This window comes from Channa argus, chromosome 18 (genome assembly GCF_033026475.1).
Source record: "Channa argus isolate prfri chromosome 18, Channa argus male v1.0, whole genome shotgun sequence".
Classification (NCBI taxonomy): domain Eukaryota; kingdom Metazoa; phylum Chordata; class Actinopteri; order Anabantiformes; family Channidae; genus Channa; species Channa argus.
In genome coordinates this window covers 7,793,779-7,808,538 of record NC_090214.1, presented here as the reverse complement: position 1 = coordinate 7,808,538, position 14,760 = coordinate 7,793,779, and the positions used below count along the sequence as shown (strand labels likewise).

Sequence of the window (14,760 nt, the reverse complement as noted above, 5' to 3'; positions counted from 1 at the left end):
GGGTTTCACATGCACTGGCTTTCCTTCACTTCACAACCACAAGCATTTTAAAACTTACACACATCAGCCAATTCAGTCATAAGAGCAAAACAAATACAGGCTTATGGATGAATGGATAATTTCTCCCAATGCACTTGTTGCCTTCTGTTTTGCAGAAATGTGACTCTTGGGTTTGGTAAAACCCTTAACTGCCGCCGTTGCTTTTTGAATTGGCCGTTTCTATCTTTAGCCTGTTTTGACAGTGGTTGTTGAGTGGGAAGGCAGCATGTCATCCTTGGCTCTAGCCTGGTATAGATTGGTGTCCCCGCAGCTGCTTCACAAGTGATTAAGAACTAAGTCATTACAGCCCAAATGGTAATTAAGGAGTTTCACAACCAGCATTAATGTTTTCTCCTTTACTTTTAGATGTTGATGCCTATGCTTCATGAATACCTTATTGATATAATTATTGCACTATATTAATATTCTCAAACCTCTTCTTCAATCATTTTAGTGAACATAAGCAGTGAATCTGCAAGCCTGTTTTATCTTAAATTTAAATGTACTGAAATCTGAAGTTGCAGTTATGGATACAGTAGGGTACAGAAGAAAACACACACACAATAAGTTTGTTGGACCCCCTCTAGCTTTGATTACAGCATGCATGCAGCAAGATTCTCAATGCCAGGATCCTGTGTTGGCCAAACACAGTCTTAGTCATTTCAGCAACTTTCTTGGTTGTTTTCTTTGCTTGATGCAGACTAATAATTTAACCCTTCTGATACATAGTTAGATCTTTTCAACCACCACAGCATATGTTTTCCAGCATGTTGATTAAGAAATGAGATGGTACTCAGCTGCTGAATAACCTGTTGCCAGCTGAGACCAATTATTGACTGTAGTAATTATCCAGTGAAAGGCTCTTAAATATTTGCTCAGTTAAATGCAGGTGGTTAATTTTTTGGGGGGCCAAGCAGTGTATAGATAATACAGTTATGGGGATGTCCATATATTATATCTATAAATTAACTATATAATCCCCATATTTTCTCAGGATTTCATTGCAGCAAGTAGACTGTACAAATAAATACATTACAATTTAATTATATGTAACAATAAGGCAATTATAATAATTTATTTTATAGTATTTACCTTTTAAGTATAATGTATAACTTTAAAACATTGTGGTGCACATAATCCATCTACCCCTTTGGGATCTTTGATCACTAACCATCCTGTTTAGGGTCACACAGAGCTGGAGCCTGTCCCGGCTGTCATTGGACAAGAGGCACCTTGGACAGGTTGCCAGTCTATCTCAGGGCCAACACGAAAACATACACAGACCATTCACACACATTCATACTTAAATGCAATTTAGAGTCAACATTTCATCACAGTAACATACATGTTTAAAGTCTCTCAAGTCTTCTTCTTTTCCTTTCAGCGAATAGTCTGCCTCCATCTAACCCTGTCCTCTGTATCTTCTTCTCTCACACTAACTATATTTATGTCCTCTCTCACTACATCCATAAAGCTCCTTTTTGGTCTTCCTCTAGACCTCCTGCCTGGCAGCTTCCACTTCAGCATCTTTCTACCGATATATTCAGTCTCTCTTCTGAACATGTCCAGACCACCTCGGTCTGGCCTCTCTGACTTTATTTCCAAAACATCTAACATGAGCTGTCCCTCTGATGTCCTCATTCCTGATCCTGTCCATCCTCGTCACTCCCAAAGAGAACCTCAACATCTTAAGCTCTGCTACCTCCAGCTCTGCCTCCTGTCTTTTCTTCAGTGCCACTGTCTCTAAGCCGAACAACATCTCTGGTCTCACCACCGTCTTGAAGACCTTTCCTTTCATTCTCACTGATACTCTTTTATCACACAACACACCTGACACTTTTCTCCACTCGTTCCTACCTGCTTGCAGACGCCTTTTCACCTCTTTTCCACACTCTCCGTTGTTCTGAATCGTTGACCCTAAGTTGTTAAAGTCCTGCACCTTCTGCACCTCTGCTCCCTGTAACTTCACCATTCCCCCTGGGTCCCTATCACTCACACACATATTCAGTCTTGCTGCGGCTAAGCTTCATTCCTCAGCTTTCCAGACCAGACCTCCATCTCTCTAGATTTTCCTCCACCTTCTCCCAGCTCTCGCTACTGATCACAATGTTATCTGCAATCATCATAGTCCATGGAGATTCCTGTCTAACCTCATATATCACCTTGTCCATCATCAGACCCAACAAGAAGGGGCTCAGAGCCGATCCTTGATGCAGACCCACCTCCACCTTGAACTCCTCTGTCACACCTACAGCACCCCCACACCACAGCTTTCATACATGTTCTGCACAACTCTAACATACTTCTCTGCCATTCTAGACGTCCTCATACAATACCACAGCTCCTCTCTTGGCACCCTGTGATACGCTTTCTGTAAATCTACAAAGACATGATGCAACTCTCTATGACCTTCTCTGTACTTCTACATCAGCATCCTCAAAGCAAATACTGTTGGACTCTGGACATGAAACCATATTGCTGCTCACAAATGCTCACCTTTGCTCTTAGCCTAGCTTCCACTAACTTCATTATATCACTCATCAGCTTTATTCCTCTGCAGTTGCCACATCTCTCCACATCTTTGGGAGGAAATCAGAGTAGCCAGTAAAAATCCACACAAATACTGGAAGAATGTGTAAACTCCTCACAGAAAGGCTGCAGGTAGATCTGAACTGGGAACCTTTTAGCTGTGAAGTGGCAGCAGGTGCACAAAGTGCTTTAAAGTAGTAGATAAGAAATTTAAAAAGTATTAAGAGAAAAAAACAAGACACACTGTATAAAAACAATAAGGCAGCAGTATCTAATGTCGCTGATGCGTATAGCAGATTTTTAGCTGCATTAGAGCAATACTTTTCCTTATTGTTAAATGTGTGGTCTTGAATTACTCTAAGGCATCCCATTTATCACACAGCCATGAAATCCTCTTTTTGACCATAATGACACGTCTTTCCCCACTGGAGTTGGAGTGGGCCTTTTGAAATCCCTGCATGGGATTTTACATATGTGTTTTTCTTTTTTTTTTTTTTTTGTATGTGTGTGTGGGTTTACCAGCTAGACTAGCTACAGACAGCTATGCCACAGCATCGTGGCCTTGTTGCATTGCTGCCTGGATGCCCCACAGATGTCATTCACAAAGAGCTTTTCCAGGCCACTGGGCTGGCTATATTTACCTGAGACACAATTGTGGATGGGTAAAGCTGGGGGGTTTCTCTTTTTATTCTGGGCCAGTAGCATGTAAGAGGGATTTAAATCGCTATTGTTATTAAGGGCTTTTCTCTGTCAGCTCTCATCTTCCACAGTTGCATGGCATTGTAATTCAGTTGTGTCAGCACGTAGACTGTTGAGTTGGTGAGACAATGTTTTCACACCTTAGCGGTAGCGTGGGCTTGTTCCAGGTTATCCTATATCCTGAAGGCGCAGTCTGCTAGCACTGCTTCATGTAGTTATATAGCAGTACAGTCCAGCTACAGATATCGCATTGACAATTCTTTACTTTATCTACTTGTATACTAAACTTTTTTTCTTGTTCACCACTTTTGAGTGGTAAGTACCAGTTTCCGTTTTATTCCGTTCCGTTTTATGTTCAGATCCAATACAGGTGAATAGACCTTTGTTTGTAGTACTCTTAGCATTGGATAATTCAACAGCAATGTCTCTTTTCATACACAAAAAGCTGATAATGTGATTTGTGGGTTATAGGAAATATTTCCTGGAAGCAATTTTAGTGTTGATTTAGCTTTTTCAATTTTCCGTTTTTAGTGCTATATGCAGCACTAAATAAACTGTATTTACCTACACCCTTAAGAAGGATACTGCCTGCATCAGGCCTTCAGTATGTAATAATAAATGTCTTATGATGTGGACGAACTGGTCGTTTGTGTTTTGTGCTTTTTTTTGAGTCAATATATACAATCTTTTGTCTCATGTGTCACTGACTCTTGGCTCCCCTCCTTCTTTTAGTTGTCAGTGGCACTCCCCTCTGAGTTAAACCTGGCACCTAGAGGCAGCTGCAGGCTCAACTGTGACCCTTTGATGACTGCAATCATATCCCTCTGCACATACACATTCACAGCTTAAAATGCTTGTTATGGTCAGGAACAGTCCTCTTGGATAGTGCATTTCTGTTGCCTTTGTCATATGTTCATTATTGTTTATATGAGATTTCAAGATTAAATGCTAATTGCTAACTGAGTGCATTTACAGTCAGCCTTTTCAGGAAAATTTTTTTTTGAATGATGTGGAAACGGAAAGCTGGTTTTCTTAATTGGGGTAGGGGATTAGGGAAAACAGGTTTATCACTGTTAGAATTCTGTTGTAAAATGTAGATTTCTCTGCAATGTATGTGAGCAACCAGTTCTCTCTTGAATTTCTCCAACTGTGCCTGTGCTTAACAAAAGGCTGTAGACAGGAACCCGCAGCTGAGTGGAAGACTGAATGGAAGTAGAGAAGATTAACTTTAATTTTTAATATTTTATTTTATTTTTTCCCCCTTCTTTTCCCCTGCACTTTCACCCTGCTGCGACACACACATTATAGAAAAGCAGCGATTTCTGTCAATAGAAGGTGGAGAAGAAATCAGATTACTCTTCTGTTGCATGTATATTTCCACTTTCCACTAACCAGGTTTCATGTAAACACTGTTCCCCAATTACCTGAGAAAACTCATTTCTCTGAGTACCCCAGTTACTGACGTGTAAACACAGTCAGTGACTCATCTCTGTTACAAGACATGTCAGCTCATTCGTGTCTAAACGAAATTTTCCTAAACTTTAGTTAATAAGGCTCTTTTAAAAAGAAAACAGCAGCATTTATTACAAATTCACAATATGGGTTAGGATTGCAGTTCAACACATTTGAGACATTGTGGTCCAGGTTGCTTTTGTTGTTCTTTCCTTCATTGTTTTGGAAAGTTATGCAAGTGGTAAATGAATTATGTGTGTGGTTTGGGAAATGAAAGCAGACACTATGGTAATTTACACAGCAGTGGCTCTGGCTTTTCCAAGAAGAGTAGTTTAAATGTTGTGCAGATGTGTGTGAGTATAGGTGTGTGTGTGTGTGTCTGTGTGTGTGTGTGGGTGTGTGTGAGACAGAGAACACACATGGATTCATGAGTGCCTTTTTACAGTATGCGCCTGTGTATTAATAACTCAGTGTTTTTATGGGACTTGTGTTTAACCTTTCACCACTGAATTCCAAGTTTGTTAACCAGAGGGGTCTCAGTGTGCACCCACTTCCAACACTGCTTGAACAACACTTTTTCTGTTTGATATTGAAAAAAAAACAACCCTTGACCTTGTAATAGTGTGAAAGGCTGTATGCAGCTAGCATAGTTACTACCAACCGTGAAGACCTACAAAAAAGTAAACATTTGTTTTTCAAACAAAAATAAAAAATTTTTGTGCTGCATTACTAAATATTTGACATAAGTAATATTATTATTATTATAATTATTATAATTATTATTATTATTATTATTATTCATCCTTTTTTTGATTACTTGGCAACCCATTAACTGTTTTACAACCCACAGGTGTATAACAACTCTGAACTAATAGAACAACTGAACTAATAGAAGAGTCACACATTGTTTCAATCCAGCCTTTCTTGTTAAACTGGTGTCTACAAATAGACACTATTGTAAGTTAATGCCTGTTTTCTAAATAAGTTGTGTCCTACACACAGGCTGCTACCAAGAATGGGCTTTTCCATCTCGGACAGGTAATCATGGCCTTTGCTGGAGTCTGCTCCAGTGCAGCTCAGTCATCTGTCATTCACTCCCCTTTCCTTTCAGTCTTCATTAATTATTGCAAAAGGATGGACAAATCTATGGGCTTCGTAAATTGAAACACAAACCTTCCTTTGTTTTTCCCTGTTGTCACATCCATCCCTCTCTCCCTCTGTCTGGCTGACTTGGCTTTGTCTTTCCTTAACGGGTTCATGGGTTCTTATCCGATGAAGTGATACCAAAGACCTGTCCATAAATAAAACTCTAGACTTAGCCTGCTACCTGGACGCCTGTTTAAATGTGTTTAGTTACCTGATAATTGCACAACAAACTAGAGCGATTGTTGTATGAAACTTGCAGTAAACTTGCACAAAACTGCTAAGACATAGTTCAACTTCACTTCTTTGCAATTATGTGAGATTTTCAAATCTCCACAGGTTTTTATAAACAAGGCTAGAACTTATTTCTGGATGGTGCTTTCCATAAAATTACAATCTTGGTCTCTTTTACTGTGACTGAAAAAAAAAATCAAAAATTCTGCTGGATATTCTGATTTACTAGGTAATGCACCTCGACATTGTGGCTCTCCTTCTCTTTCCTTGCTGGAAATATTGGTATTTCTCAGGTAGAATATTAAAATGCTGTTGAGTGCTGAAGGTGACCTTCTTGTTTTCTTTCCTAGACCAGAGATGATTTCCTGGGCCAAGTTGATGTTCCTCTCAGTCATTTGCCGGTGAGTTATTTACACCTTTGTCTGTGTGTAGCCACAATGACTGTTTGTAACAGTGTTTTGAGTACTCAGCTGTTTGTTATCTTCAGTTTTATGCTGCCTGAACAACCTCTGTGAAGGTCAGGCAGAGAGTTTGTTTATGTGCTTTTCATGAGTGTGAGAAAGTGATAGCCACACAAGAAGTGTTTTGTTGTGATCAAACAGCACACGTCTTCTTGGAAATTGAGGGCGAGCTGTCTAGAATGTAAACAGAGGTGACTGTTCCGAGGGCAGACTACCCGCAGAACTAGTGGAATAAACTACTACACACACTCACGTATACTTGCTAGTAAACAGAGGAGTGCTGGGAGATTTGGCAGTTTTAAAAAAATAATCACATGCTGTCAAGGAGTTGTTGTGTTTGTACGCATCAAACTTAAACCTAACTTAAAATTCATTGTGAAGTGGCACCTCCTCTACTTGGAACCTGTACAGGTTGGTTGTGGCTCTCTTAAATTGTAAGCCTTGAAAGCATATCAGTAGTAGTGTCTAGGGTTAATTATTAATGTCCTTTTTGGCTCCCCATGGGCCAGGGAATTAGTAGCTTATAAAAGCTATAGCTGAGTCATGTTGAGTGATGAAGTCATAGAACAGGGTAGAAAATTTATAGTCCTTATGCAGCTGATGTTGCCTAATGCTGAAAATCTTATTTTAGCCAATAAACAAATTGGCTTGAGTAAGCTACTGTTGTGCTTTTGTAGATGCTTTGATCTGCATGATTTGATTAAATGTATTAGTTTTATGCATGACTGCATGTACAATTTGCAGTCTTATTTATAGTTACTGGATGTAGTCACCACTGTTTTTATACTAGCCTCTCCTTGATTTTTCTTTCTTTCTTTTTTTTTTACACTCAGCTATGCTGACTCATCAGTCTTTCTGTTAGAGACACTTGCTGTGTACAATCTTGAGCTACTTAAGCTCTTTCCAAAGACATGCACCATACAGCATGAAACCTTGTGCCAACTCATGTACCTAGTCCTACTTTGCATGAGTCACACTTAAGATATGGTGCATGCTGCTTCAGGCTTTTAGCGGAAGTGTTTCCTAACAATATTACATATCAGTTGATAAAGTTAAGTACAGTGTGGTCCCAACAGCTTCTTCATATCTCAGTTCTTATATTTTGGAAATGAAAATATAACAGGGCATTATGTGGTGAGCAGCGAGACAGTAGTGGCAGATTGCAGTGAAGACTTTTGTGCTGCCCAGTAAGTAACATGAGAAGCTTAGCATTACTTTGCACAGCAATCTGGCTGTGCAAAGCTTTTGCAGCTGTGCTGTGAACTCATGACTGATACTTTGATATTGTCTAACAGATGTTTTGTTTGTATGTACAATTGATTGCTGTCAACAAATGCCTTCTTCTAATTTGCAGACAGAGGACCCTGCTATGGAGCGCCCCTACACATTTAAAGACTTCCTCTTACGTCCCAGAAGGTCAGTTTATGCTGAATGTAAAAAGGAGACAGTGAAAATAAATTCCAGTAATTAAATATCTTAGTCTCAGTTGTGTCAAACATACACAAGATAAGTGGACAGTGGCAGATCTTTGCCTTTAGTCACGGTGATGGTCAGTTGTACACTGAAGGTGAAATTAAATAGCGACTACACCAATTATGTACTTACTTTCTATGGCTTTGGTTTAGGGTGTGAATGTGCATTAATGCTTTTTAACTTCCCTTTGACTTCACTATATAAACATATGCCTTTGCTTCTGACTGAAAAACTCCTCCAAGTGACATCACCAGGAGTTTTTCATTACCAGGAGTTCAGATGATGTACTCTGGGGGAGGTCCAGAAAAGCAGGTTGACCATGACTGTAAACTCCATAGTATAAGCAACGAGATGACCTAATCAGAAATGAAGGCTCCTTTCAAGTTATCTGGTCATTTGGAGGCATGTTTCAACTTGAAGTAGAGATATTTTGATATAGGGAAGTCAAAGGAAAGTTTAATGGCATTTATGTACATGAACCAGCCAAACTAGAACAACAAGAAGCAAGTTCAAAATAAAGGAAGGCACCCATTAATAAGCCATTTGGAAATTCACCTACATTTCTAAGCATTAGCTTACTGTAAGCTGTAAGGTTGGGCCCACTTGTTTTCAATGTGCTGTTTTCAAGAGGGTCCATACTGATGTTATCATTCCAGTCACAAGTCGAGGGTGAAGGGTTACCTGCGTCTCAAGATGGCTTATTTGCCCAAACAAGGAGGACATGAGGAGGAGGCTGGAGAGATGAGAGAGGAGGCTGAGGTAAGATGTTGGCCATGGTCATCTGCTAAGCCTACTTTTAACTGCTGACTTAGCATTACCTAAGGCATCTTCTGGGCCGTCTTTTTCATAACAACGTGAAGCCAAACCAAGTTCTAGTTTTATTGCTCTCTTCCAGAAAAATAAATCATAGTTATTAGGATAAGATAAATGTTCTGCTTTAGACAAATAGAAATATAGAGTGTTTTTTTTTTTTGCTAAGACTGGGAGGAAAGTGATGGGTTCTTCTTTTTATTCTTTTCTCTAAAAATTCCAGCAGCATCTTACTGCCAGAATCGGTTGAAAGTCTTTTCCAGTTCAGGGTCTGGAAAAAACATTTATGGAGAAATAGGAGCTTCTTCTCTATTATTTCATGTGTAATCTTGCATGTGTATTTGTGTGAATTTCATATAAACTCTGGAAGAGTACTAGACAGCATGAAAGACTTGGCACATATTCAGATTCCGACACTACAGACTGTATTTCAACAGCTTCCCTAATGCATTCTCTTTCTTGTGGTTATTTTCTTTTTGTCTATCATAACCATACGTAAAAGAGTCTAAATATTTTTATCCTGTTGGTGATACTGATGCACTGAACATTAGCTAAATCTTAGATCTTGTGGTTGGAGATATCCCAGCCAGCCAGCAGCTTGTCACACAAAAATAAACAGCAGTAAAAGTAACAAAAACATTTTGATCACACCAGAACCCTTAGAAAATATGAGCCAACCACTGTATGTGCATGCTTAAATTCCCTCTTAAACCAGATCCATTTTTTGCTGGTACAGTGTCATTGTAATGTTTATGACAACAATATCTTGCCTATGAGCTACGACTGAGTGACTCATACCACCTGAGGTAAAAAAAACAAGATATAAAATCTGAACTTTCTTCCTCAGGGATGGGAAGACTCTGCAGACTCAGGGTCCCAGCGACCCCAACCGCTTCTGCCACCTTTGCCCACAGGCTGGGAGGAGAAGGTGGACAACCTGGGACGCACGTACTATGTCAACCACAACAACCGCAGTACGCAGTGGAAACGACCCTCTAACATGTATGCCTGATCTCCCTTACTTCCTTCGATTAATTCATTTGATAATGTAATAGATTTTTTTTTATATTAGTTGAATGAATTTTAGTTTAGCAGAACCACCCTTCTGTAAGGGGTTACATTTTTTTATTTATTTTTTTACTTTTAAATTGAAAAGTAATTGAAAAATAAATAAAATATGCTGTAAATTTTTATTATGGGTTTTTGTGTGTGAAATTGCACATTTTTCTGTTTTAATTTAACAATGTAGTAAAATGTGCAAAAAAATAAAGGTCTTAATACTTTGAAAAGCCACTATATTTAGATAGAGGGGAAACGGCTATCCAGGCCAAAACTAATGAAATCCACCTTCCACAGCACTTTAAAAAAGGATGTGTTGCATCCTGTTTCTTGAATTTATTTTTATTATATGACAAGAATACTCTCAGAAGGCACTCTGCTCTGGCTTAGAAATATAAAATGTATTTTTATATTTATTAAAAACACGTAATCAGACAGTTTTGAACAGATTTACTTTTTACATCATTTGAGGTTATTTAATAAATATTTATTTCTGGTAAATAAATGAAAAGAAATTTGCATGAAATCGCATCTTTTTTTTCAGAGATTTGATTTCCGAGTCTGACAGTGACAATCAGCAGCGGCAGATCCATCAAGAAGCACATCGTGTTTTTCGTTCGAGACGCCACATCAGTGAAGACCTAGAGAATGAGCACCTGGAGCCCAGAGACATTGACAATGTGAGAGAGAGTATACACATATGTATATTTTACTGTATACACACAAACACTGAGCCTCAGCTGTCTCAAGTGATAAGATCACTAAAATGGTATGGTTTCATTGTCGTCTTGTTATCTGTCTAGTCCTGGGAACTCATCACAGAAGAAGATCCAAATGACAGCTTGGCCCAGTCTCTGCCTGGCCCCTCCTCCATCTTGACACCACAGCACCCGCCGTCACCTGTCACTCAGGAGTTTGCTGAAGATTTAAATCTAAGGCTGTCGCTCACTCCCGATACCAACGGTGAAGTGCCAGGGCCGAGCTCTGCGCTGGTGAGAATTTTCAATAGTCCGTAATGTAGACGGTCAAATTGGTTTCAGACAGGTCTTTTGTGTCCAACATTAGAACGACAGGCAGTTGTGGCAGCAATATTTTCTCCTTTCTCCTTGTTAACTTTTTTTTTTTTCTAACAGAGTCAGCTGACAAATAGACTACGTTCGTCCAGTATGACTGATGGCGTCAGTGATCAGGCCCAGGCTCCTCCTCTTGTGGTACATATTTTTGAATGTCCACATTTTCCTCCACCCTGTTCACCTTCCTTCAAATTTTTTATTTATTTGTTATTTCCCTTTTCACACTACTTCTAGTTGAACATCCTATTGTTTGTTCTCTGAATCTATGAATGTGTTGTCTCATTTCCATCTTCCCTCTTTGCATGACTCAGTGCAGTGGGTGTTCCACACATTAAAATAACCTTCTTTGCTCTGCCTTGATTTTAAAATTCTCACTTGTTTATAGTAGGCAGATTTTTTTCACCTTTTCTTTCTGATCTCATTGCTTCTGTGGGCTGGCTGTTCCTTTCCTTGGTCTCTTTAAGATTACCATCTTCCTCCCTCTCCTCTTACAGGACTACTCTCTGCTCTTTGCTATTCACTCACCACTAAGTTTGATGTAATTTAGAAATGTTGGCTCTATAGCTGCCTGCCTACAGAATACCCATTCCAGAAATGAAGTAAAATTGAGGGCAGCACCACATCATACAAACATTCCCTTAGAGGGTCCTGAGTCATAGCATCAGTGCCGATTCAGCAGTTTGTCATAAGATCTGAATCAGATGTTTGTCACACAGCTGAGTCACAGCAGTCAGCTTGGCGTTGTCAGTCCAAGGAAAAATACAGGTGCTGATGTCAGCCTTTCAGGACTGAGTGGCAGTAGGCTGATTAAGAAACTAACAGAAGGTGCTGTTCTGGGTCTAGTGAGCAAGTGTGATGTTTAAGCTACCACAGGTCATATTTAGGTCAAATAGACTTCTTCAGGAAAGCAGTTTTCTATCAGCGTCTTTGAGGAACCAACTTCTTAATTATGATAAATGGATAGGCAAAGGAATGCGTGGTGGTTGTTCTGATAGATGCATGTGTGATTGCCTCTCATATACCTGTATATGGCCTTAACAGTATTAGAAACACACTTACATTAGTGAAAGGTTTTTATTATTGATCTTCTATGTTTTTCATTTAAATACAACCTTAAAACTTACTGCATGTTCACCTGTTGTAATAATTAGTTTTTAATCGCTACAGCATGAAAGCTAATTCTGTTTGTAAACATTTACATCACAATAACTCCTCTGGTGCTCTTAGCTTCTCTTTTGCAGATGTAATAGCATTTTTATTCCCCAGTTATTTCCAGTACTTTACACTTTTCTCATCTATGTTAATAAGGCATCTCCAGGGATGTTTATTTGATTGTTACCTAATTTTAATCAGAAAGAAAAGTGCAGATGAAAGCTGTGTGAGACAAATATTTTTATTAAAATAAAAATTCATTGTGGTGGATGTGACATTTCTTTATATTTATATTGATGAAAGTATTGTTTTTTTTACTTTACGGTACATTTGGTTGAGCTTGTAGCCATCGTTGTTGGCTAAAAGCAGATTTACTGTGGGTAATATTTTTTTTTACCAACTTATTATTTAAAACCATTCAAACACAAGCTTTTAAAGGAATATATGTTCATCTTAATACTAAGTTGTAGGGTAACTTTAAAGTTTATAAATTGCCAAATGCGAATCTTAGCATGTGTAGCCACCTATAGTGGGACTGTCTTTATAAACAACAGATGAAGTCATTCTTTACTGTAGATTTAGGGGTATCTACGCTTAAAGGACTTGTGGTGGTGTAGTCGTCCAGCGGTTACATCCATGTCAGATTGCTAAATGTTCTCCAGGACCTTGATGTTTAGCAGAACAACATCCTGTCCTTGTGCGAATGCCTGTTTTTGTAAAGCACTGCCAGCCGAGCTACACTGACTTGTCCGTCTTTATTTTTGCAATGTGTGGATTGCTTGGATGAAAGAAGTTTTCTTCTGTGTATTTCTACTTGGGTTGAAACTAAAGATGCTGATGAATTAGTGTCTTCTGTCCATCCTGGACATGCAAATCTGATAATGTCTGCGAGTCAGTTGTCCTTTTTTTTCTGAAAATTAATTTAGTTTCCAGTGTACTATGCAAATCATCCTCTTGTATACTCAAACTTAAATTGTGCTTCTTCCTGCTGCACCTCAAAAAACCTTGTTTTTAAAATATTTACAACCACTACCCTTTCCCAATGAATCCCATAATCACAAGAATCTCCTCCTCCTCACCTCTTGAGAATAAATTCCCCCCTTGTCCATTCAAATTTTCTTCACTCAACCTCACTGCTGCCCAAACACTCTCCCTTGCCCCATTACTTTCACCCTGCCATGAAAACATAATATAGTGTTAACTAAAGACTGTCTTCCCTGTTGTTTACCACCAGCAAAGGTCCCAGACCAGAAGAACAAGAGCTCAAACAGTCTCAGGTGGTGAGGAGCCTATGGTAATATCTCAGTTTATACACCAGTATAAACCTTTTCAGTCGTACACCTCCTGCTTCCTAGATAGCACTCACAATGGCCTCTGTCTTTCTTCTGAGTGCTTATTGAATTACAAGCCACGAGGGTGTTTATTTATTTATAGTATTATGTTTATGTCAATCCTAAATTAAGAAGACGGCATATACACATACACATACAATATTACATATTGTAATGACATAATCTTTAAACTAATATAGTAAACATCTTTTCTGCACACACTTGTGTTTTAAAATGTAATAAAATATAAAAACAGGTGATTGATTTTTTTTTTTAAACAATTAGTTGATTATGCTATCTATTATCCAAATGACTACCTCTACTTTTTTAGCTAATCTTAGGATGTGCCTGTGTGCAGTAGTCGTCCCAAAGTTGTTTGTGACATACATTGGGGTGTGTGTGTGTTAGGCAATATGGTTGCTCAAGCAAGATTAATGAGAATTAATCATAAAAAAAATTATAAAATGGTTGCTCAGGCAATATTAATGATAATTAATCATAAAAAATATATAAAATGTGACCAATGTGCAACGTAGCTATCTTTTCAAAAGTCAAGAATTACTGCAGTTTATGTTTTGATCATTTAGTTATATATATTATTAACCTTGATTCTACAAATGGTTAATAGTTTACTCAGCAAAGTAATAATCATTCATTACTTTTCTCCATGCCATTTGTTTTAGTACTGTTCTGTGTTTTTCCATTATGATTATATGCTGATTTTGCAAAACAGTTCCCAAAAAGTTTTTGTCATTGTGCAGATGAATTACTATGTGGACATACTGTATTTTCAACACTTTTGTCCTGCTGCTAGATTTTGAGAAAAACAGTAAGTGGTAAATGTCAGTGAAAACATCAGTTTCTCTCCACTTACAGACATTTGTGCCCTGATTCTTTTTTTTCCTGCAGACTGATTTATACGATGTAATGAAAGTTCCATGTCCCCACATGTCCTGAGGCTTATCACCCTGTACTGATCACTTGTCTTTGTCTCTTTCTCTCCACTTGGCCAGTCTCCCTCAGCAACTGCTTACACCTTGACCACTCCTGGCCTGCCCCCAGGATGGGAAGAGAGGAAGGACGCCAAGGGAAGAACGTATTACGTCAACCATAACAACCGCACCACAACCTGGACTAGACCAATTGTGCAGGTACAGCAGGCCTAAAAGCTGGCTGGACTCTTTATGCATAGGAATAGACCTTTCCTTGGCCCCCGTCTTGGCCTAGACCTCCCCCTCTATTATTTTTTTGTTCTGTCATTCTCTGTCCATTTTCCCGTTCTGTCCAACTTTATCGTATGTCCTT

At 38.7% G+C, this 14,760-nt stretch overlaps 1 protein-coding gene across 10 annotated transcripts in view; it reads left to right on the top strand.

Moving 5' to 3' along the window:
* Positions 1-14,760, top strand: part of nedd4l (NEDD4 like E3 ubiquitin protein ligase) — a 48,109-nt gene that overhangs the window by 12,986 nt on the left and 20,363 nt on the right. For 6 of the 10 annotated variants that reach the window (XR_010911377.1, XR_010911376.1, XM_067483146.1 and 3 more), the window contains 9 exons: positions 6,447-6,497; positions 7,912-7,973; positions 8,687-8,789; positions 9,688-9,842; positions 10,444-10,579; positions 10,703-10,891; positions 11,033-11,110; positions 13,359-13,418; positions 14,469-14,606. Coding sequence is in view for 8 of the 10 variants with exons in the window: in XM_067483146.1 (XP_067339247.1) it covers positions 6,447-6,497; positions 7,912-7,973; positions 8,687-8,789; positions 9,688-9,842; positions 10,444-10,579; positions 10,703-10,891; positions 11,033-11,110; positions 13,359-13,418; positions 14,469-14,606 (972 nt within the window). In the remaining 2 variants the exon portion in view is untranslated. Of the gene's footprint in view, positions 1-5,721; positions 5,758-6,446; positions 6,498-7,911; positions 7,974-8,686; positions 8,790-9,687; positions 9,843-10,443; positions 10,580-10,702; positions 10,892-11,032; positions 11,111-13,358; positions 13,419-14,468; positions 14,607-14,760 lie in introns of all 10 variants that reach the window. The other 4 variants (XM_067483143.1, XM_067483144.1, XM_067483142.1 and 1 more) reach the window with 2 other exon arrangements.